Source organism: Canis lupus, chromosome 1, assembly GCF_003254725.2.
Source record: "Canis lupus dingo isolate Sandy chromosome 1, ASM325472v2, whole genome shotgun sequence".
NCBI classification, from domain to species: Eukaryota; Metazoa; Chordata; class Mammalia; order Carnivora; family Canidae; genus Canis; species Canis lupus.
In genome coordinates this window covers 116,917,231-116,937,637 of record NC_064243.1, presented here as the reverse complement: position 1 = coordinate 116,937,637, position 20,407 = coordinate 116,917,231, and the positions used below count along the sequence as shown (strand labels likewise).

Sequence of the window (20,407 nt, the reverse complement as noted above, 5' to 3'; positions counted from 1 at the left end):
ACCACATCATGATATAGAACATTTACCCCAAAAAATTCTGTTGTGCCATTTTGCAGTCAATTTTCTTCAATTTTCTTCTCTTGGTCCCAGGCAACTGCTTATCTGCTCTGTCACTTTAGATTAGCTTTGCCTGTTTTAGAATTTCTAGAAGTGAAATCATACAATATGTTTTCGTTTGTGTCTAGCTTGTTTTATTGCCTTTTTATTTTCTATAGAGTCTATGTTTACATGTGTATCATAGTTTATATATGTCATATTTTATTTATTTAATTTTATTTTTATATGTCATATTTTAGATACCTGTAGAAAATAATAAAACAAGTAGGACACAATAATAGTTCATAAATTCCACTTATTATTAGCTATTTCAGGTGTAGTTGAACTCAAAATGAACTATTTTAAATAGGTCTTTGCCAACTTCTGAAAATTTTACTTTAAAAAGCATAAAGACCCTTAAGTAGCTTTTCATTATTGAGATGTCTTTTACAATCCACTGTTTCCTTTTGGAGAAGTTTAGTTTCTAAAGCCACCTCCCAGAAGAGTCTTATTTATATAAGCCTGTTGGCACCAGCTTGAATCATCTCCTGTTACTTACATACACCTCTCTCAAAAATAGTCCTATCCCTTTGTGTCTTATGAAGCTCACTTAACAAGCTCAGCCCATGTTGGAATAAAAAAGATCATTGGAATATTATGTCTTGCAGATGTAGGAAAAGGGTGTTGGGAAGGCTCTCACACCAGATGTCCCCTCAGCTCAAAGGGTAGAGAATCAGTTTCCACAGGGTCCAAGTTTCCTGCTACCCGATCATAGATTCTTCTTGTATCCTCATATGTCTCCTCAGGCCAGGAGGGGTCAGAGGGGCCCTGACAACCAAAGGTGGAGTTAGAACCATAGACATATGCCCTGGGGATCATCATTGCAGCTCCAAAAGGGATACACACTCCTACTCAACTTCTCAGAAAAAAAAAAAAGTCTTAGCTTCTAATTATGGGGGGGAAATCCAACTACAAAGAAGAGAGTGATAATGAGCCTCCATCATGAACCTCCATGTACCCATCACCTAGCTTCATTAATATCAACCTTTGGTCAATCTTGATTTATCTATATCTCCATCTTTTCATCTCCTAACCCCACTAACTGGGTTATTTTTAAGCAAGTCCAAGATACCTCATGATTTCTGTCAGAAAAATAATTTAAATGTCAGAAATATGAAACTTTTAAAAATGCATGTTATCGAAATTGGAGTGGAATGTGAGTCATGATTCTGTTAGTCCTATAAATTTCCAAATCTTCATCAAAATAGAAGGCAAAAAATGGCCATGTGGAACAGTCCTTACTGGAAATGTGCTTTGCCATAGGATTAGGAGAAAATGGTTGTTTTAGCTCGGCAAACTTTAGAGCAGATTTGCCTGTGGGCCAAATACAGCCTGCTGCTTGTTTTTGTACTGCCTGGGGCTAAGAATGGTTTTACATATTTTTAATTAATGGGAAAATATCAGAAGAAGAATATTTATGACATATGAAAATTATATGAAGTTCAAATTTCAGTGTCCAAAAATAAAATTTTATTGGAACTTAGCCATACTTATTCAGTATGTATTGTCTATGTATGTATGTATATATTCAGTTATGTTATGTCTATTATGTATTGTCTATGTAGCGGCAAAGCTGAGTAGTTTCAAAAAGGACAGGCATGTCCTGCAGAACCCAAAGTATTTACTATCTGGACCTTTACAGAAAAAGTGTGCAGATTGCATCTGTGCTTTAGAGAGCACATATGGTTCAGCACCACGGACAGCATTTTGACGTGGCACAGCATTTTAAGGCACGTTATTCCCACGCTTCTGAGAACAGTGCCCCATCTGGGACAAAGTTACAGAGGGAAATTCTTGGCCAGAGGTGCCAGAGCATTAGCCAAGGCCACACAGAAAGTCAAGGGTTCTGCTCCACCTCCCTTACAGTACGTGGGGGTAGTTGATGGTCAAGATGTCTATTGTTCTTGCCTGCCCAGCCACCATCTTCACTTCCCTCTGGATTCCCTGTTCCTCTCTCTCAGTCCAGTGGGTTGAGTGAGACTGGCCCCTACTCCCTAATGCCATGGCTGGGCACCAATCCAGACCTGTCCAATTAGCATAGTCTTTCCCCTGCGTCCGTGGTTCATCAATAAATATGCGACCAAAGTTAGACTAATAAAGTGTCAGCTCTGGGGCTTTAAGGCTATTGGAAAAGAAGCTTTCTCCTTCTCTGAAGGTTTCCAATCTAATAGGATACAAACCTGCATTTTCTAAGGACACTCTAGGGAGGAAACTCTGGGTCCACCTGGGTGGGACCTGAAGACTATTCTATCCCTTGACTTTTCAGTTGAGTGGGCCAAAAACTTTTTCTCTCTGCTACACCCCTCTATATCTCTCTGCTTGACCAGTGTAGTGGAGAAGGCTAATTATCCAATAGAACGCATTGCTTATTTTTCCCACAGTAATAGAGCTATAGTGAGGCATATAGCTGCCAAGCTGGACTATATTTCTCAGTCTCCTTTTCAGTTAGATGTGACCATGTGACTGTGTTCTCATCAGAGAATGAGTAGAGTGTATCATTTCTGGGCCTGGACCATAATACAGGGTTTTGCCTCTACCGCACTCTCTTTTTCCCTCTCACACCAGTTGAAACCTGCAGTAAACTAGCCTATCCATGCAAACTTGAACAAACATGGACTAGAGGATGGCAAAGGAATACAATGGAAAGAACTTGGGTTCTGGAGTAACCATGTGCAATAGGGTCACTCACCTCTGATTGCTATGTGAGAAGGAAATAGGACCATAGTCAGGCCTTTGTACTATGGCCTCTAGCTTACCCTAACTAATATAAACAGTAGGATGTGGGTTTTCTGGCACTATCCAGGAAAGACTTCTGCTGATACAAATCTGCTCACCATTGGTACTTCATCATAGATGGGTCCCCAGGCCCCAGGCGGGGCATATAGCCTTTCCACTTCATCATACAGGTGTCCAGGAAAAGCCATATTCTCCTCTTCAATATGTGTGAAACCTGAAGTTAGAGTGGAAGGAAGGATGATCAGGGGATCTGTCCAGAGGTCAGGGGTACCTATGAGCAGAAGGAGTTCTGACACTGTCATGGCTCACCTCGGAGATAAGACATCTCCTCCAGTGTTGGTGGCAGCTGGGGGCTGAAGTTCTTCATGGAGTGGTAATATGGTTCCACATCTGTTGTGCTAACCTGTCAGTAGCCCCCACCCCCAAAAAAACCCAGATAAAATCTTTTCCATCCTCTGGCTCCATAGTTCCCAGAAAGGACAATGATTAACCTGAAGTTAATGATGGAATTTTAATATGCCAGTTCCCTGGCAGGGCTTTCAGGAGTACCCCCCCACTCACTGTGGAGCTTCGAGTGTCCTGGTCTCCAGTCCACCGGCTGTCCTCATATTCATTCCTGACTCGGTCCTCCTCCGACCTTCCAGGATAGAGGTATGGAGAGCAGCTGGGTCTTGACTCTGATATCTCTCATCCCCAAACCTTTTTCTTCAGAGGCTTTCTTACAGAAAAATATTCCCACTTACCCTGTCTCTGTCTTCTCCGAGATGCCTATGGAAAGTAGGAAAAAAAGGATCAAAGACACCCCTTCTCTGGCGAACCAGCCCTGGGAAACATTCAATATGGAGCAGCCCCAGGGCTCCCTGTCACCCTTGGGCCTCCATCCCTGCAGGGGAATAACAGTCTCTCCTCACCTTCAGCAAGACGCCTCAGTCTCCGCTGCCAGAGGAATCCTCCAACACAGGAGATATTAGAAAGCAGCAAAAGACCCCCAACAGCAAACAGCACAGGCAGTAGAGGCAGCCCTGAGGGTCCTGAGGGCAGAAGATACCCCTCAGTGAACCCAAAACAACTGGCTCTAGGCCCGGAGCAGCATTCTCTGAGAAAGCTCGCTTCTGACTAAGCAAAGTCTCTTTTCCTAGATCAAGGAAGGAGATGGGAGGGATTCCTATGCCCACTCCCTCTTGCCACCTCAGGGCAGGTGGCTCCTTTCTCAAGTCAAGCTACTAACAGTGGGTCCTACCTTTGCGTGAGCCCCATGTGTAGACTCAAATGGGAGCTTCAGCTCTTTATATGGGCATTCAAGACCTCTTCCCATGTATTCAGCCCCACCCACCATCCATAGATCCTGGTACTGGACTCTCCAACCACACAAACTAACTACTGGCTATTTCCAGAATCACTGAGGCAAAGCCACACCCCTAAACCTTGGAAAAGTCAAATGTCTGTCCTTAAATGTTCTTTTTTCCCAACTGATTTTCTTCTCAAATGACTTCTTTGCACAAACTTCCATTCCAGGTAATATCAGAGTCTTCTGTATATCCCTAAAGGACAAGACTAAATCCCTCTAAGTAGACATCTGCTCAGCATTTGTCTCCCTATCTTCTGCTAACAGCACTCATTTTCCTTTGAGAAAATAGCCAATCTCTCTCTCTCTCTCTCTCTCTCTCTCTCTCTTCCTCCTCCTCCTCCTCCTCCTCCTCCTCCTCCTCCTCCTCTTCCTTCTCAGGCTATATGTTCCCACAGATCTCCATGGAGGACACATGGCCCTCCCTGGCCAATAAGAGCACCCATCCCTCTTTCCACAGTGATCAGTTCAGACCTATCTAGCGTTTGACCCAAGGTGGATTTTTGCCATAACATTTAGGACATTCCTCTGCAGACTGGTGAGAAGTGGAACAAAGCTGGAGGTGTGTGGAGGGGAACAGGTATTTCTCTGCACTCTTGACAAAAGAACCTGAGAAGGAGGCCATCAAAAATGAAGGCAAAGTTGAGACAGAGGAATAGGTCCTTCGTGAAAATTGTGATCACCTATTGAAATTTTCCATTTCCCAAGCCAAGCAAATCTTTTTGTTGCCCACAACAGCTGAATTTCTGTCACTTGCAACTTTCTTCTCAGGCTTTGAAGGGGGGTGGTTAGCAAAATGGTCATAATTTTCTCCCTGTAACTACACTCTTGAGTAGTCCCTTTCCACACTGACTCTGAGTTGAGCCATGTCACTTGCTTCAGCCCATGAGACAACATCAAGTGTGACAGAATCAGAAGCTTGAAAGTGCTGCTCTTGGGACTCTTGTGACCACCTCCATGTGAACAAGTCAAGGAGAGACATGTCACCCAGTTATCTCCATTGTCCCAACCAAGAATCAGATTGTCAGATGTGTGAGGAGGAGGCCATCCTAGATCAACCAGTCCCAGATGAGCCTCCAGCTGCTTGTAGCCCAGACTAGAACTGTTCAGCCACTCATAGAATCAAGAGAAACAATGGTTATTGCTATAATCATTGTTTGAATTGGTTTATTCTATATCAAAAGCCAATAAATACAGGGGCACCTGGGTGGTACAGTCAGTTAAGCATCTGACTCTTGGTTTCAGCTGAGGTCATGATCTCAGGGTGGTGAGATCGAGCCCCACGTAAGGCCTTGTGACACATGTCCAGGCCCATGTCCAGGTGTGTGTTAGCCCTGTGTGGGGCTCTGCCTTGGGGCCCTCGCCTCCAGCTCCATTCTCATCAGGGAGTCTGATTAAATTCTCTGAGTCTCCCGCTCCCCCACTCTCTGTCCTTAATAGATCTTCTTTTAAAAAGCAAATTGATATAGGCTCTGCACAGGGTGTGGAACCAGCTAATTCTTTCAGAATTAAACTGAATTAGAGAGAAAATGTATCATATTCAAGCAAAAGATAGCGCTTAGGACGTTGCATAACAGACAGAGCTAAGTCTTAAGGGGCTGTGGCCACAAAACAGAGGTGGTGGGGTTGGAAACCAGAAGGTTCTATTCTCAGGGGTGAGAGGGATATTCAAGAAATTGAAAACCTACCTACAGGCTGCTCTGTGGGCAGCTGGTAGTCAGGTTCTCCAGAAGGCTCGTCTAGACCTGGGGGTGGGTATAGAGATTGTGAATTAACACCAAGAGTCTGAGTAAGCCTTAAATATTTCAGTTTCCTATTAAGCTTTTCAACCCATTTTGAGGAACTGATTTTTGGCTTCTTAGGAATATTTCAGGGGCACTTGAGTGATGCAGTTGGTTGGGTAACCAACTCTTGATTTTGGCTCAGGTCATGATCTTGGGGTGGTGAGATTGAGCCACACTTCAGGTTCTATGCTCAGCAGGGAGTCTGTTTGCAATTCTCTCTCCCTCTCCCTCTGCCCCTTTTCCTCGTGCATTCTCTCTCTTTCTCTCTTTCTTATTTATTTCTTTAAAGAAATAAATAAATATTTCTTTAAAAAGGAATATTTCAAGACACTGCAAATTGCTGATAGTAAGGGCACTATCTAATGCCAATAGTAATAATAATGATAATAATTAGTATATAATTATATATTATTATTATTGATGAGTGCTTTATGATATGGAAGGTCCTTTTAACCCAAATTATCAATTTTGGATGGTTAACCAAAAAAGATGCTGAGCTCTCTAAATGTCTTAATAGAGGTATTAGTTCTAGAGCAAGTGAAGTGAGTGTAGTATTTTATGCTTTAGTACTTAGAGCAAAGACTGTAATGGGAGAAGGAAAGAAGAGGAATGGGAGAAGTTCCTTACCTCCATAAGGAAAAAGATTGCTCTGTCAGGAAGGGAAAGACAGAAAAAGGAAGCTCTCTTGGGGTAAACAGAAATTGAGCAGGGAGCATTTCTTTAAATCAGCATTTACATAGCACTTACTTTGTACACGTCCCCATTCTAAGCACTTTAGATAAAGTAATTTATTTAATCCTCACAACTGTCTGAAGGAGACCTACTTTCAGAAATAGGCACAGAGATATGAGATACCTTATTTTTAGAAACTGAGGCTCAAAAATGTTAAGTAACTTGCCCAAGGTCTCATGACTAGGAAGTGGCAGGGCTGAGACCTGAAACCAGGCTTGTCTAAACCAGGTTCTGTGTGATGAGCTGTTACATTACAGTGCCTGCCAGAGTCAAAATGTTCTCATTAGTCATATCAACAAATTTGTCCCTTTCATCAAAGTTGCTGTAAGTTGTCTGTAATATTCCCTAACTTCCCCTTATGTCTAAGGGTTAGTAGTGATGCCCTCTATCATTCCTGAGATCGGTGTAGTTGTGTCTTCTCTCTTTTTTGGCTTGATTCACTTTATGAAGGTTATTGACCTTTCAAAGCAGCAGCTTTTGGTTTCATTTATTTTTCTCTATTGTTTTTATGTTTTCTAGTTCATCCATTTTGCTCTTTATTATTTCCTTCCTTCTGTTTACTTTGGGTTTAATTTGTTCTTCTTTTTCTTTTTCTTTTTTTTTAATTTTTATTTATTTATGGCAGTTACAGAGAGAGAGAGAGGCAGAGACACAGGCAGAGGGAGAAGCAGGCTCCATGCACCGGGAGCCCGACGTGGGACTCGATCCCGGGTCTCCAGGATCGCGCCCTGGGCCAAAGGCAGGCGCCAAACCGCTGCGCCACCCAGGGATCCCTGTTCTTCTTTTTCTAATTCTATTTTAAGATGACAACTAAGCATCAATCTGACTGAAGCTTTTTTTAAAAAATTAAATGACCACTTAATGTTATAAATGTCCTGCTCAGCACTGCTTTAGCTGCACCTCACAATTTCCATATTTTCCTTTCCATTCAAAGCATACATTCTTCTAATTTCCCTTGTGTTGTTTCAGACAGTATAGCTTAGTGGCTAAAAACTGGTCCCTGGGGATCCCTGGGTGGCTCAGTGCTTTAGTGCCTGCCTCTGGCCCAGGGAGTGATCCTGGAGTCCCAGGATCAAGTCCCACATCGGGCTCCCTGCGAGGAGCCTGCTTCTCCCTCTGCATATGTCTCTGCCTCTCTCTTTCTGGGTGTCTCTTATGAATAAATAAATAACATATTTTTAAAAACTAAATAAAAATTAAAAAATTAAAAAATTAAAACTGGTTCCTGGAGTTCATCTGTCTGAGTTCCAATCTCATCTCTACTTCCTTCTAGCTATGTGAGCCTCAACAGTTTGCTTCACCTCTCTGGTCCTCAGTTTCTTCATCTATACAAAGGGAATAATAAATATCTACTTCACTATATCACCCCATAAGTCCCCTGAGGAGCTCTGCAACCTATTCAAGACTGTCCCTTCCCACCTGGGGTGGTAATAGGGATCTGGGACCCCTTGTCAGTTAGTCCGCTGTCCCCCAGGGCATTGCTGGCTAGCAGCCAGACCCTGTATCGTGTAGAAGGCTGTAGCCCAGTTAGTGTGAAGGTGGTGGCATCAGGCGGTAGGACGTCCATGTAGAGGAACCCTGGAGTCCCAAGTGCCTCATATCTGCATGAAAGAGAGGGCAGTCATTCAGGAGGTGCCCTAGCCCTGTTGGCTTCCATCCCTTTCTACCTTAACAGGGACCCACCTGATTTGGAACTTCTGTGGCAAACCCCCATCAAAGCCAGGCTTCCATTCCAACCCCACCGAATATGGGGTCATGCTTACAACCTTTAATCCTGTTGGGGGATCCGGGCGGCCTTTGAGGAAAAGGATGAGGGAACTAGTCAGAGGATAACAACAGGGTTCTGGAAGATTCCTTCTAGATTTTTCTAAGAATTATTTTAAATATATAATCAATTCTTCTGATTAGTGGCAGTAATGTTCTATAAAGTTGCTATGAACACTGAATTACAGAACATCAAATCATTGCTTCTGGGGGAAATGCATTTAGATTCCTGTGAACATCCTGTCACAATATTTTCATCAGCCAATCAATACATGACCTTGTTTTTTTGTGTTTCTGTTTAAAGGCACCTTATTTAATATATCTTATTGATTCATTAACATTGAACTCATGGCCAACAGTGTTATAATTCATGTTTGAACGAAGTTTATCCAATCGAAGTGTCTTCTCCATATCCTTAGGAACTCTAGACTTCAGCACTGTGGCTAGCGATTACTTTAAATAGCAAAATCACTAACAAAAAGCACAAAAGTGCAAAAAATACGGCACTCAATAGGCCGCAGAGAGGATACTTCCTTGTAGTATGAAAGCTGGAACAGAGTGTCACCTGGTTCTACCCTAGCTAAGAATGTGCTTACTGAATGACTGTATTTTTTTGCCTGCTCTGTACATGTTCCTGAATGACCCAAGAAAGCACATGAGTATTGATTCTGAGGATACAAATAAATTTTAGCAAGTAGGCAAATTTGCAAATACAGACTTGCTAAATATGAGCCTAGCCTATATATGACATATCTTCTCTGTGTGGATTTTTTGGTGCCGATGTCACATTCATTCATCATTTCTTCTGGTTGTAGAACCCTGAATATCCTTTGGAAAACCACTCACCCACATTCTCAGGCCAGGTGCTTCTGATGGAAGTGACTCTACTCCTTGTAGGAGAGATATGTGACCAGGCCAAACCTTTCCTAACCACAGGATTGGTTCAGGGATGTGATGGGAGCTGAGTAGAGCCAATAAATTTTAAGTCTAGTACTTTCATACACTGTTAGGAAGAGAAATAAATTCCATTTCTCCTGGGAAATCCAACAGCCCTCTATGAGGAGCTTTAGAATAAAGCCAACACAGAGAAAAGCAAACCTGAGAGTCGGAGAGTTCTTGATGACCTGAACATAGATCCAACGACCCCTGACAATGTACTTTTTGGTTATTCAGGCCAGTAAGTACCCTCTCCCTCCTTTTTCCCTTGCTGTGGATTTCCCTGAAGATCTAGTCTCCATTAGAATTTTCAGGGCAGGCAGAAACTCCATCCCTGCTCATAAACATTTCCCAGGTTTTGGGAACACTGCCATTCTGGGCCAACAAGAGACTTGGAAATTGATCCAGGGCACATCCTCCCAACACCCGCACAGCCCGCTCCCACCATACTAATGCTGACGAGTTGAATGTTGGTGTGGTCTGAGCCAAGGGGGTTGGTGGCTGTGCACGTGAAGAGGGCATAATCCTGGGCTGCAGACACGTTGGCAATGGTCAGGAGACTGCTGTGGACCCCACCCTGGTGGTATGTGTGCTCTGTGTACCTGGAGAGGAGGTGTGGCAGGGATTCAGGAAGGGTAACCGGGGTCGAGGAACCAAAGTTGGGACTAGAGCGCTACCTGGCTAGGCCTTGACTCACCTGGGATCCTCGAGATCCAGAGGGACTCCATTTTTGGCCCAAGTGAAGACGATGTTGGGGACGCCTCGGGCACGACAGTGGAGAGTGGCAGAACTTGTACTGTCTCCAGCTGCAGCCACCTTGTTTAGGGGAGTGGGGTGCTCCACCTGGGGGGCGACTAGGAGGAGTTGTTGGTCAACATGAGGTATGTGGTAGGACATGAGAGATGTGAGTTTAGTGGCAGGCCTTGAAATCAGGAGTTTGGGTGTTACTCACATCTGACAACAAGTCGGACCAACCCTCGGGCTGGAGGTGCCACTCCATTATCCACGATGCACTGGTAAGCACCAGCCTGGGCCAGTTTGGCATGGTGAATTCGAAGACGCCCTGTCGATCCTTTTGATATCTTCTCCATGTCATCCAGGCTCTGGTCCTCCTCCTCTTCTCCCTTGTGGCACAAGATACAGGAGATGGCCCCCAAGTTTGTAGCTCCATTATCCCCCAAACTGTGTCCCTCCTGTAGCTTTTTTCTCCTAGACAGAATCACCCTCCAAAGATCCAGTGAAGAAAAAATTCCCCTGTCCGTCTATCCATTCAACCAGTCATCCATCCATCTATCCATGTATCCAATCATTCATTCATGGCCCATCCATTCATCCACCAACCCAGAAAACTATTCACCCATCCATTTATCCAACCATTCATGCTTGGAACCATCTATCTCTCCATCTATTTAACCATCCATCTCTTCATTGATTTATTCATTTATCTATCGATCCATCTACCTCTCCTTCATCCATTTGTGCATTTACCCATTCATTCATCCAATCCTTTTTTTTCTTCTACCTATCCTCCTATCCACCCTTCCATCTCTACCCATCCACCTCTTCTATTTACTCATACATGCACATACCCATAAATACATGCAACTATTCATCAGTTCATCCAACTACTTGTTTATCCATTTCTCCATCTCTCTATTGCCCCATGCACTCATCCATCCATTCCATCTGTCCATCCATTCATCCATCATCCTTCCACAGACATCTTTCCACTGATGTGTATTTATCCATCCATCTACCCTCTAATCTAATCAATATATCTATTCATTTATCTCATTGAACCATTTTGCCACTCTTCTATTCATCAACTACCCACCCATTCACATGTTTGTTTGTCCCTCTGTTCTTCCATTCACTTATTCATCCATCCACCTACCTATTGATCCATATATCCATTCACCTGCCCACCCACTCACATGGTTATCTATTCACTCATGCACCCATCCATCTGTCACTCAACAGTTAGTTAGTTCTTGGAGCATACATATAGTTATACATATGTATAGTATATGTTAGTTAGTTCTTGGAGCCCAACAACATATAGTTATACAGGATCGTATAGCTGTGATCCCTCTCCCCAAGGAGCTCATAATCAGGAAACCACATCCTCAAGCCCCCATCTTCATTTACCAAAGGTCAGATCCTTACCAGCCTCTCCCAGCTGAACATCTCTGGAAGGATAGGATTGGCATCAACAGTGCAGACTATGTCCACAGAACCCCCAATATTCACCTCAGTAGGATCCTGGAGAGCTCGGATAGTGGGAGCATCTGGGGAAGGCAAAAGGGGTGGGAAAGCCACTTGTGTCCATACAGATGGTGATGGGAGAAGGCTCCAGGTGGGAAAAGCGCCTTAGTGGTGCTCAGGAAAGTTACAGGCATGAACAGGTATGATACAGTCTGCCCTTTATGCAGAGCAGTTGGAGTAAAGTTCTCAGGGTTAGTAAGGCATTCTCCACCCTCCACTGTGCTGTGCCTCTGTGGTGACAAGAGTAGGTCTGGCGGACTTCCATGATTCTGTGGAAGTGGAGCTTCCACAGTGCGCTTGGCTCCCCCCCCCCCTTTTTGAGAGAGAGAGAGAGAGACCGCTCCTGTACATGTGCACATGGGGGTAGTGGGGCAGAGGGAGAGAGAGAGAGAGAATCTTAAGCAGGCTCCACCCTAAGCACAGCTTAGTCAGGACTCAATCTTACAACCCTGAGATCATGATCTGAGCCGAAATCAAAAGTCAGATGCTTAACCAACGGAGCCACCCAGGTGCCCCAAGGCTTCCTGATGAGAGTAACTCCCATGTAAATGGGCCCCTGTCTGAGCAGATTCCACATAGGGTCTCTCTACTGGGCAAGGTTCTCAAAGCGAGAGCAACTCCATCACAGTCGGAGCTTCCAGAGTGGGAAGCTTTCAGCATGGGTGCCTATCCCTGGGTGGGCTGGGCTTCCACCATAGGAGACTCCACAATGGGCAAGACTCCCTGAACGGGTGTTGTTCGGCATGGGGGGGCGGGGCTCCCAGAACTCCCTAGCTTGCTAGGGTGACGAAGGGGTGCTCACAGTGTACATCCAGCCGCACTAGAGTTTCGGCGGTGCCCTCTGAGTTCTGGCAATGCAGCTGATAGAGGCCATCGTCAGCACGGGTCACATTCCACAGCTGCAGAGCTCCACCAGACAAGATGCGATGCCGAGGGCCGCCAGCTGGGGGAGGTCAAGGTGAGGGCCCTGCCAGACCCTCCAGTCTGGGGGGCCTCTGCACCCCTCTCCCTGACCACTCCACGCACCTGGGCTGAGACGGTAGCCACGGAAAGTCCAGTTGAAGGCCTCCGGGGCAGGGTTGGCAGACACAGACACCGGCAGCAGTGCCTCACCCTGCTCCACCGCGGTCACCACAAGCACCTGCTCCCCCAGGAACTCTGGAGGATCTGTGGAAGGGGCGCCACTGAAGTCAAGATTGTTGTTAAGGTTGGGGTCTGGGATGGATCTGAGATCAGGTACTGCTCTAAGGGTTACAGCTGGACTCATGACTAGATTTAAGGTTGTGTACAAGGTAACAAGTTCAGAGCTGAGCTCTGCTGTTAGGTTCAGGATAGAGGTCAGGATCTAGTTTAGGAAAAGGGTAAAGGTCAGAGTCAGGTTAAAAGATAGAGAAGGGGTTCAAGAGGGCTCACAGTCAAGGGTTGAAAAGAGGGCAAGGCAAAATGGAGGTTGGGTAAGACAGGAGTTGGTGTAGAGCCAGGGGTCAAGGATAAAGGTCAGGAAAGTTTCCAGCTGTAGAATGGAGATAAAGGAGTGTCCACGCGAAGACCCAGGTAGTATAGAGTCAGGAGGGAATCAAGAGGGGTTCCACTTACACAGCACGTTGAGGCGGTAGAAAGCGCTCATGGTTTCCCGTAGCTCAGGACTGTGGGCTCGGCAGGTCACTCGGTGGCCGTGGTCTCGGGATGACATTCTCAGAAGGACGCTCCTGGCTGCCGCAGAGCCTTTGAATGGGGCACTACGGGGCGGTGTGGCCACACTTTCCAGCCTGTGGACCACGCAGGGCCAGGTCGGGGCGAGCTCAGGGATGGAACCGGAGCCAGAGAGGTACTAGGTGTGGGGCAGGACCGGAGGGGTGGGAGTGGGGGGTTCAAACTAGGTAGGGGGCAGGACCGCAGGGGTGGGGGTGGGGGCTCAAATGGTGAAGGTGTGAGACCAGAACCAGAGAGTGGAGGGGGGCCCCTGGCATCTCACCTCTCCCCCTCCTTGTCCCACGACAAGTTGACAGGCGGGTTGCTGCTAACACTGATGCAAGTCAAGTTTAATGCATCCCCTGGGCGCAGTGCCGTAGCATTGGCCAAGATCGTCACGTTTGTTGGGGGAACTTCAAGAACGGGCCAGGTGGGAAGAGCGAGGCTCAGACCCTGCTTCCGCCTTACCGAGACCCCAGGCTCTGCTGCTCGCGTCCTGCCTGTCCATATCCATTGTCCCCCAGCCTGGCTCTGGCCTAGTTCCCCGCCACGACCGAGCCCTCCCCCAGGTCCTGGCCCAGGGCGCCCTCACACTGCACCACAAGCTGCGTGGATGCGCTCAGCTGACCCGCCTTGCACGTGAACTTGGCCTGGTTGTCCGATGGACCCGTGATCAGTATAAGCTCTCGGGAGAACGTGCTCCCTGACTTCTCCAGACTTCCCAGCTGCACCCTCCGCGGCTCCTGGGGCGGCCGCGGTTCAGTCACCGTCCGGGAGTCCTGAGGGCAGAGACTAACTGGGGGACAAGCAGCCCTAACATTTCCCCCCAGAAACAGCCCATTGGGTTGGCTGCAGCCAGCTCTGATAAAGCCTTGGTGTGATGAGGCAAAGGGGCCTCCTTTCCCTGGCACTCACTAAAGTAGATTCGAATGGGGACTGGAATTGAGCACCTGCCACGGGGAGTCTCTCTGCCTCCCCTGGGGCCCCAGAGCCCAGTGGCTTTGCAGTGAGATCCGGCCTCCACCCCTACGAGGCACCCCTCCACTGGCCTCCAGAGGCCAGCAGTGGTTGGTGCCCCTGCCGACCCTCAGCCCCACTCCTCAAATTCCATTCCGGCTACACTTAGCAAACACCACACACCAGGAAAGTCCCATGGAATCCCCAAGCCTTTCCCAGAATTTCTTCATTTTTTTTCTATCTTTAGTTCCTTTTCTTAAAATTCCCACGTTCCCCAAGATTTCCTTTGATTGTTCTCTTAATTCCACACTCTTTCCATGGATTTCTGAATCCTTCCCCAATATTCTCTTATGACACTAGTCTTTGCCTAGAATCCTTTGATTGCCCAAATTCTCGTCACTTTCCTAGAATTCCATCCAGTTAAATTTCATTCCTCTAATTCTTAGTATTTCCCCCAGAATTTTCACTAGCCCCTTAACTTCCCAGGATTTTCTCAGAACTTCTTTTAATTTTAATGGAACTTCGCTTTTTACCCCCGAATCCCATGAATGGAAATTAATATCAATAGGTTTTCAAATGTTCTGTGAAATAACTAGTCTCTCCCTCGAATTTCTAACCTTTGCCCATCATTGTCCTTGCACCTGGAATTCTTACCTTTCCCTAAAATCCCTGCCATTTCATCTGAACCCCTAGGATTTTGCCAGAATTTCCTTTACTTTTGATGAAATTTACTGCCTTTTCTCTAGACTTCCCCATCCTCATCTAGAATTCCTGCTTTTTTCCTAGAATTCTCACTGTTTTCCCAGAATTCCCAGAATTTTCCTGGATTCCATTTAATCCTCATGGCATCTGTGTCTTTTCCAATTCCCTACCAAAATTCAAACTCTCCAGTATTTTTCAAGAAATTCAAGTTTCTCCAACATTTCTCAAGACTCTGGAGGAGCGAAAGGGCTTCGTCTTTCCCCCACATTTCTCGCCAACCCTATAGCCTTCGTTTGGCACCAACCTTGAGCCAAGTAAGAGAGGGTTCTGGGTTGCCTCCAATGGCCAAACACACCAGCCTCACTCGAGTCCCAGCCCGGAGGCGTTGTCCCTCTGGCGGACCCTCTATCCACAACTTCTGGGCAGGATCTGTGAGGAAAGCCAGGAAGAGTAGCTTTTCTCTCTGGGCTGGGCCTGTTGGGCGGGGGAGGGGGGTCTCTAAGGGATAGGAAATGGGGGGGCACCCCTGGGCAAATGTGGAGACTCACATTTCACATTCAGGGTGAGTGATTTCTTGAAGGTCTCCTTGGTGAAGGCCTCACTAAAGGCCTCACACGTGAGAGTCAGACCATTGTCCTCCCGTCGCACCAGGAACGTCAAATTGGACATGGAGATGTGGCCACCATGCAGGCCCTGGTAAGGAGCGAGCTTCAGGCTTGGGAGCCAGAGCACTCCCATCCAAGGTCCCAGAGGTCTGGGTTTGCTCCGGACCCTAGCAGGGACACACATCAAGCATCTCCACCCCTCCTCTGTGAGGCCCACAAGGCCAGGACCCAGTCATCCCGGCTGCCAGACCTGTCCTCCCCCAGATCCAGGAGTCGTGCCCTCATCTCCCTCCTCCCTCAGACCCAGGAGCCTGGCCACCGCCTCACATCCACGACCATCTCTTCTGTGGGCACCAGCTGCCGCCAACCCAGCCACCATCGCAACAGGACCCGTGGGCGACTGGACTTGGAGATGCAGGAGAGCGTAACGTTCTTGTTCTCAGACTGGGATGCGGATCCCAAGATGGTAATGGCACTAGGGGGAACTGTGGGGCCGGGGGACAGAGGAGAAACACTCAGACCGGCCCCGACAAGGGACTGGGGACAGATGACAAGGTCTCTGGCATCAGGCAGGCATGCTTTGAGGACACAGATGGTTCTCTGGGGCATGGACTGACAGATGGGCATCCGGCATCGGGACTCACAGGTGACCTGCAGCGTGACCCCGCGCTCCTGGATCCCTGTAGATACGCTGTTGTGGGCCTCACAGCTGAGCCTCGCCCCGTGGTCTTCCGGTCGCACGACCATCACTAGCATGCTTCGGGCCACTGCCTCAGCGTGCTCTGTGCCCCACGCTGTGGACATGGGCTGGCCATTCTGGAGACAGAGACAGACCTGGGCCAGCTCAGGGCCAGCCCCCCACCCCCGCATCCCCTCCCACCCCACCCCATGCCTGCTCCTGCCCTCACCTTCAGCCACTGCAGTGTGGCTGGCGGGTTCCCCCCTCGGGCCACACACAGCAGCTCCAAGCTCTGTCCTGCCCGCACATGCCCCTCGTCCAGGCCTGGCCATTCAATGACAGGGGGCCCTGGGGGGACTGGGAAACAGCAGTCACTCAGTGGGCATGGAGAGCCCAGCCAGTGTTTCCAGGCCCCACAACCAGCCTCAGAACCGCCATGTTTCTCCTTGAGAACCTGAACCTTCCATAATCCCGGAACCCCCCCTAGGACCCCTAATCCCTGCTCCCCATCCCCCACAGCTGACTCAGTTCCCCACTTACACAGAACATTCATGGTGACCGAGACCCGGATAGGGGTGTCCAATGCTGGGCTGGACCCCTCACAGACCAATAGCTGCCCATTATCTGAGCTCTGGGGTGTCACCCTGGGGTGGGAAGTTGGGGTTCTGGAGTCAGAGTCATCATCTGAAATTTGGGGAGTCAGGGTGAAGATATGGGGATCCCAGGTTCCCTCCGTTAATTTCCTTGAGGATCTCGAGTTCCATGGAAGACATCTGGGGGGTCAGCAGTGAAAACTGGGATCCCACGGGCCCACCCCTGGCCAAAATCTTGTACTTGATACTCTGGAACTATAGCGTTCCCATGAAGATGTTTTGGAGCATCGGGATGAAGAATTAGGTCCCAGATTGTTCATGCCTGACTCTAGTCTTCACGCTTGGCATCTTCACAGAGAAATTTAGGGGTCAGGCTGAGAGGAGAGCATCCCAAATTTCATACCTGGCTGTGGCCTCTGTGGTGAAGAGTTTCTCCTGGGACCCCGCATTCACATTGGCAGAGATGTCAGAAACTGTTTGTCCACCTTGAAGCAACAAGAGGGCGAAAGGGATGCCAGCTTCTCCTCAGGGTAGATCCTGGGGAGAATGGCCTGGAAATCCTCAGTGTGGACATAGCGCCCCCTCCCTCCTGCTTCTAGAGGAAAAGCTCTAGCTTTGTTCCTCCAGGCATTCAGGCCTCCCGGAATCCCGGAGTCCTGCCCTCACCACCTTGCTGAGTTGTGTCACTCACCGCCATCACCCAGCTTCTTGCTTCAGCACCAACGATGACACCCACATCTCTGTCTGGAGCCTCGGCCCCTTCCCTGAGTCCCAGACTATGGTGCCTCTCCCTGGATGTTCCCTCCCATTCGCAGGGTCTCACACTGGCCTCAACATCTCCCCGAGTTCGTTCCTGCATTCCCATCACTCGAGAATGTCCTATTTTCTGGGACCTCTAGGAGGGACCCACTCTCGCCCCACTCCAGGGACTTGATGCTGTCCCCATCAGTTCACCCACACTCACTCTGGAAGAAGGTGATGTCGGGTGCCGGCTTCGCGTCCCCAGACACACAGGTGACCACGTACTCCTGCCCAGCTACCCACTTGACTGTGCTCCCTGCCTCAGGGGTCAGCTGAAGCACTTTGGGGGGCACTGGTGAGAAAAGGTCTGGGGTGAGCTGCCACCACTGAGGAAAACATGAGGATTTGGATTTTTGAGTTTGCCCATCAAACGTGTTCCCTGGGTCTGGGACTGGGGGCTTGGAATCCCAGGCCCTGGAGTAAGAGAGGGCTGGAATTCTGGACTCTCTCACTCATACCCAGGACGGAGAGGATCACTCTGGGAGACACGAGCTCAGGGCCTGTCTCCGAGCGGCCGACCTGACACTCATACTCTGCATCGTCGCTCAGGTCACACGCTTCAATATGCAGGTGGAATTCACCTGCAGGTGAGAGCGGGGGTCCCAGGTCAGGACCGTAGTCAGGCCCTGCTGGTGGCTCAGGGTCTGAGGCCCTGATCTCTTACCTCTACTCGGGTCTCCTTCCAGGCGGTACCTCGGGAAGCGGGGGATCCTAGGATCAGGGCCCAGGAGTAGCCCATCTTTGGCCCATTGTACCACACTGCCAGGGGCGTGGACCCCACACTGCAGCTCAGCAGTGGCTCCCTCCACCACCGTCAAGTTTTCTGGCAGAGCCCAGAAGCCTCGAGGGGCCGAGGCAGAGAGCGGCAACTGGGCCAGGCCTGGGGACACAGAGGTGTCAGCAGGAGAGGGCAGAGGGTCATCCGTCTGCAGAACATGAGTGGGAAATGAGGGCCACTGGTACTGGATCACAAGGCTGGGATCCCACTCACCTGTGGTCAGCAGCCCCATGAGGAGCAGGGGAGCCCTGCTGGGGGTCCTCAGGGCCATCCTGGGTCCTCTGGCTGTGGCTCCCACAGTGCCCACTGCCTGCCTCCTGTCTCTGGTTCTGTCTTTAGCTGGATCTCTCTCTCCATGTGTCTGGCTTTTCTTATTGTCTCTCTTCATCCATTCGTCTCCTTCTATTTCTCTGTTTTCCTCTCTTTCCATAAGTCTCTCTCTCTCTCTCTGTCTCTCTTTCTCCTTTCCTCCTCTTCAGTCTCTCTCTTCTCTCCTGCCACCCCCACCCCTGCTCTCCTCTCACCACTCACAGCCCCTCAGAGGGGACAGCTGCTCAGAGTCCGGCAGGCCCCAGGAGCCCAGGAGAGCGATGAGGCTGATGTGGTCAGTGGTAGAGACCCTCCGCGGCAGAGGAGACCCAGCCCGATGTCGTCCTCACACTGCTGCCTCCCCCGGGCACCCTCTCGAGTCTCCAGCTCCAGGTCTCTGCCCAGCAGGCTCCTCCCGGCCCAGCTGGTGCATGAAATCCCCTGTCAGCACATGCCAGGAACATTCCACGGTGCCTCCCCAGCCCCCCTGACCCCAAGGGCCCGGCTCTGGCCAAGGATAAGGGGGAGCAGGTCAGATCCAGGTGGAAAGCTGGACCCAGCATGGGTTTGGGACTCCCCATCTCTTCCCTCCCCTGGTACATGACCTTGGCAAGCCTCTTCCTTCCCCAAGTAGACATCTTTTCATTGCCACCTCTGCTGGGGGGTGTGCAAGAGTGTGTTTGGGAGACTGAGAGTGCAGATGTCTGTGTTCTTGTGTGTGTATGGGTGCATGAGCATGCGTGTGAGCATGGGGAAGGTGAGAGCGAAATGTGAGCTGGGAAAGTATATGCAAGAGTGTGTGTGTGTGAAAGAGAGCCTAAGGTATAAGTGTGCAGGGCAGCCAGAGTGGGTGGAGTGAAAGGCAGCGTCCAAGACCACCTGCACTAAGTGTTATAGGAGTGAGCCCAGCTCCCAATGCACCCCATGGCCACGTGCATTCTAGTTCATGAAGCTTCTCTGTCTCTCCTCCCCTCCCTCCCTCCCTCTCCATTAGGTGGTTACATCTCAGGCAGCCTTTACCTATGTCACTGTCTCTCTTTACGCCTCTACGCCTCTCAGTTTTTCGTGTCTTCCTGTCTTTGTTCTCATCCCCATCCCCCACTCCCCATGCTCTGTCTCTCTCACACACCAGACGCTCAATAAATATTTGTTCTCGGTCAACATTTGAAGACACTTCTTCCTTTTATTTGTTCCTCCATCTCTGCGTCCTCCTGTTTGTCACATCTTTGACTTTCGTGACCATACGTTGCTCGGCCTGCCCCCCACCCCCGCCCCAGTGTGCACACACAGACACTCACATGGGATAAGCTTCTTCTGCCTGCTTATCTCCTGCAGGAATTGGAACTGCTGGCTTCCCCTCCCTGCCTCCCCCTCCCCACACTCCCTTCTCTGGTCTTCCTCCAGGAACAAGATGAGGCATCTGGCCGGAGCCCCCACAGCTCCATCCTTAATGTTGCCTCTACTCTTTCTTCCCTCCCATTCCAAACTCCTTGCCCTCCCCTGCACTACCTTTCCCAACTGCCCCCCACGCCTCCTGGGGAATGGACTGGATGCAGAGCTGGAGGTTCCGTCATAGGGGCTCTCACCAGATGGTGTCCCTCAGGGCGGGGGTGTAGAGCTGTCAGTTGCTGAG

At 49.0% G+C, this 20,407-nt stretch overlaps 1 protein-coding gene across 1 annotated transcript; it reads right to left on the bottom strand.

The window, feature by feature from the left end:
- Positions 1-168: 168 nt before the first annotated feature.
- On the bottom strand, positions 169-19,180 carry NPHS1 (NPHS1 adhesion molecule, nephrin). Its single transcript, XM_025421499.2, has 29 exons — positions 18,679-19,180; positions 18,352-18,567; positions 18,146-18,268; positions 17,851-17,979; positions 17,290-17,371; positions 16,834-16,937; positions 16,523-16,650; positions 16,259-16,430; positions 15,942-16,099; positions 15,558-15,702; positions 15,314-15,438; positions 13,943-14,129; positions 13,634-13,763; positions 13,255-13,427; positions 12,685-12,825; positions 12,461-12,601; positions 11,560-11,681; positions 10,346-10,517; positions 10,091-10,247; positions 9,844-9,995; positions 8,377-8,488; positions 8,113-8,294; positions 5,866-5,922; positions 3,744-3,863; positions 3,576-3,600; positions 3,394-3,469; positions 3,142-3,235; positions 2,931-3,046; positions 169-864 (listed from the first exon to the last, which is right to left on the bottom strand). Exons 1-29 carry the CDS (start codon positions 18,893-18,895, stop codon positions 733-735), a joined length of 3,888 nt encoding a protein of 1,295 aa, XP_025277284.1. The 5' UTR covers positions 18,896-19,180; the 3' UTR covers positions 169-732.
- Between the last annotated feature and the right edge of the window lie 1,227 nt (positions 19,181-20,407).

Coding starts and splice junctions, on each gene's coding strand:
- NPHS1 (XM_025421499.2), bottom strand. CDS start 18,895: ATGGAAAGAGAGGAAAACAGAGAAATAGAAGGAGACGAATGGATGAAG. Junction 10,518..11,559: donor TGTTCAGCTGGGAGAGGCTG/GTAAGGATCTGA, acceptor TTGTGCCACAAG/GGAGAAGAGGAGGAGGACCA. Junction 3,236..3,393: donor AGGACACTCGAAGCTCCACA/GTGAGTGGGGGG, acceptor GGCTACTGACAG/GTTAGCACAACAGATGTGGA.